A 2,745-nucleotide genomic window follows, 5' to 3' on the forward strand; every position below is an offset into this window, starting at 1 on the left:
CCAAAAAAAACACAAAACCCTGACTGACTTCAGGGTCTCTCCCTGTTTATTGCCCCTTTGATCAACAGGTGCTGTGGGCAGTATACCAGGGGTGTGTGTGTGTGTGTGTGTGTGTACGTTTATTTTACAAACTTTTTTTTTTTTTTGAGACGGAGTCTCGTTCTGTCGCCCAGGCTGGAGTGCAGTGGCACGATCTCGGCTCACTGCAAGCTCCGCCTCAGCCTCCCGAGTAGCTGAGACTACAGGCGCCCACTACCACGCCCGGCTAATTTTTTTTGTTATTTTTTGGTAGAGACGGGGTTTCACCGTGTTAACCAGGATGGTCTCGATCTCCTGACCTTGTGATCCGCCTGCTTCGGCCTCTCAAAGTGCTGGGATTACAGGCATGAGCCACAGCGCCCAGCTTTTTGAGACAGTCTCGCTCTCTCACCATGCTGGAGTGCTGTGTCGAGATCTGGGTGCACTGCAACCTCTGCCTCCTGGGTTCAAGCGATTCTCTTGCCTCAGCCTCCCGAGTAGGTGGGATTACAGGTACGTGTAATCCCAGCTAATTTTTGTATTTTAGGTAGAGACGGGGTTTCACCATGTTGGCCGGGATGGTATCATGACCTCGTCATCCGCCCGCCTCGGCCTCCCAAAGTGCTGGGATTTCAGGTGTAAGCCACCATGCTCCGCCTATATAAGCCTGAACCCAGGAGAGGGAGGTTGCAGTGAGTCAAGATTGCGCCACTGCACTCCAGCCCAGGCGACAGAGCAGGACTCCGTCTTAAAAAAAAAAAAAAAAAAATTAATAAATAATAAATACATCAATTCAGCAAGGCTGCGGCAACACCAGCTTTCCCAGCCCTGGGTGCTGGGGCTTGTCACCATAACAAGCCCCAAGGATCTCAACAGGGTGAACAACAGTTGCAGAAAGTGAGCTGGTTCCTTCACACCCTCACCCTGCTCCCTTTGCTCTCCAAAAGTTAGGAACTTTAGAGTTTCCTTCCTGATAAACTCCAAGGCTTCCTCACTGATTGGTCTCAGTTTGGGAAAGGATGTGACATCAACTTTGCAGACTTGGGGCTGGAGAGTTAACCAGTATATTACTAACCAATATACTATTGTTTATAAAACCTGTGTGCAAATGCCTAACAAATTTTCAGAATCCTTTTAGCCAACAGGCACCTGCTGAATGCTCACCAAAGTGTGTATTTGTGGGATTCTGTACATTAGCACAGACACCACCTGACAGATGAGAATACCTGTAAGATGATTCTCCAATGTTTAAGTTTAACAAAGTCTCTTTTGTCTCTTTTGAAAGTGACTCGATCAGTGCTCAATGTTTGAACATCATTTATAAACCCTGCCCCACCTAAATACCAAACACCTAAGACTTGCAAATTAAGAAAAAAGTTTTAGCATTAAAATTTTCCTGTTTATAAGTAACTTTCAAACCTCCAATTTAATAAATAATGCATCTGACCCACAAAGAATGATTCCTAGGAGCTGAAATTTTCACTGGAGAATAATTTGTGACAACTGAATTTGTGTTGTATGTAGGATTCTGCAGAAAGAAGTGTACACATTTTGAACAGCTGTGTAAAGGATATATACCAGCGAACTGTGGGCATCTGCCCAGTAACAGACCCATGGACACCTCACACAGAGCCACTGAAACTGCCCAACCCTCCTCTCCTAAGCACATTAGCCAACCTCCCCAGGGCTGATTCCACTGCCCCTATGACTCACCACTCATCAATGGGTTTGAAAGAAGCCTGATGTCAGGAGAGTCTCTTGGCCCCGCGGGCTTGCTCCCATCCATGTCCCCTTGTTTGCCATCCATGATGCTCTCTCCTAAGCGAGCAAGCTCTGCGCTCCACTTCAGTTGCTCAGCAAAGTCCAAACTCCATGCTCCCCTGCTCCTGAAAATTCCAGTTCTGTGGCTGGCTGAGCTGCACACGTCCTGGTCAAATGGTCTGCAGCAAAGAACAGAGCAGGCAGGGTAATCTGAGTGCTACCTGTGGTCAGAGAGAGGCACACGCTGGTGTACACACACACACACACACGCACACACACACGCTTTACCTAACTGGCTGGAGGCCCGCCAGAGGCCACAAGAACCCTCCAGCCCTAAGTCTGCGAAGTTGCTGATGTCATGTCCTTTTCCAAACTGAGACCAATCAGTGAGGAAGCCTTGGAGTTTATCAGGAAGGAAACTCACAGTTTGTAACTTTTGAGAGTGAAGGGAGCAGGGTGGGGATGAAGGAAACAGCTCACTTTTGCAACTGTTGTTCACCCTGCCGAGATCTGTTTGTTACATGGTAGCTTGTTATGGAGACAAGCCCGAGCACCCAGAGCTGAGAAAGCTGGTTTTGCAGCAGCCCTGCTGAATTGCTTGCACAGTAACATGCACAGCACGCCCTGGCCATCTGCACATGTGCTTTCAATTGTGCTGGGAGTTTCTTATGGGAAAATGTGTCTATATGTTACCAAAAATGTACCTTTGGAAAGAACCATTTTGTTCCTTTCAGTTGCAAGAATTGCACTAAATGTCCTACCTCACCTTTCCTCCACTCATTTTATTTTAACTTCTAAATAAATAATGAACGGTTGCAATTGGAAAAATGGATTGCTAGGGGGCCTGGGGTGTGGAAGAGACCTGCTATCTTTTCATTGTGAATTACTAAAACTTATTTTGTTAACGTTTTGCTGTTTTTGCTTATACAAAACATTTGGGGCCCGGCGCCGTGGCTCATGCCTGTA

At 47.0% G+C, this 2,745-nt stretch overlaps 1 protein-coding gene across 2 annotated transcripts in view; it reads right to left on the minus strand.

Moving 5' to 3' along the window:
* ASB9 (ankyrin repeat and SOCS box containing 9) overlaps nt 1–2,149 on the minus strand; it is a 32,088-nt gene extending 29,939 nt beyond the window's left edge. The window contains exons 1-2 of one of the 2 annotated variants that reach the window (XM_017888586.1): nt 2,068–2,149; nt 1,732–1,958 (exon numbers count right to left, since the gene is read on the minus strand). In XM_017888586.1, coding sequence (XP_017744075.1) covers nt 1,732–1,825 — 94 coding nt within the window. In that variant the 5' untranslated portion in view covers nt 1,826–1,958; nt 2,068–2,149. Of the gene's footprint in view, nt 1–1,731 lie in introns of both variants that reach the window. The other variant, XM_017888585.1, reaches the window with a different exon arrangement.
* Nucleotides 2,150–2,745: the final 596 nt, after the last annotated feature.

Source organism: Rhinopithecus bieti, unplaced genomic scaffold (assembly GCF_001698545.2).
Source record: "Rhinopithecus bieti isolate Rb0 unplaced genomic scaffold, ASM169854v2 scaffold_18471, whole genome shotgun sequence".
Lineage (NCBI taxonomy): Eukaryota > Metazoa > Chordata > Mammalia > Primates > Cercopithecidae > Rhinopithecus > Rhinopithecus bieti.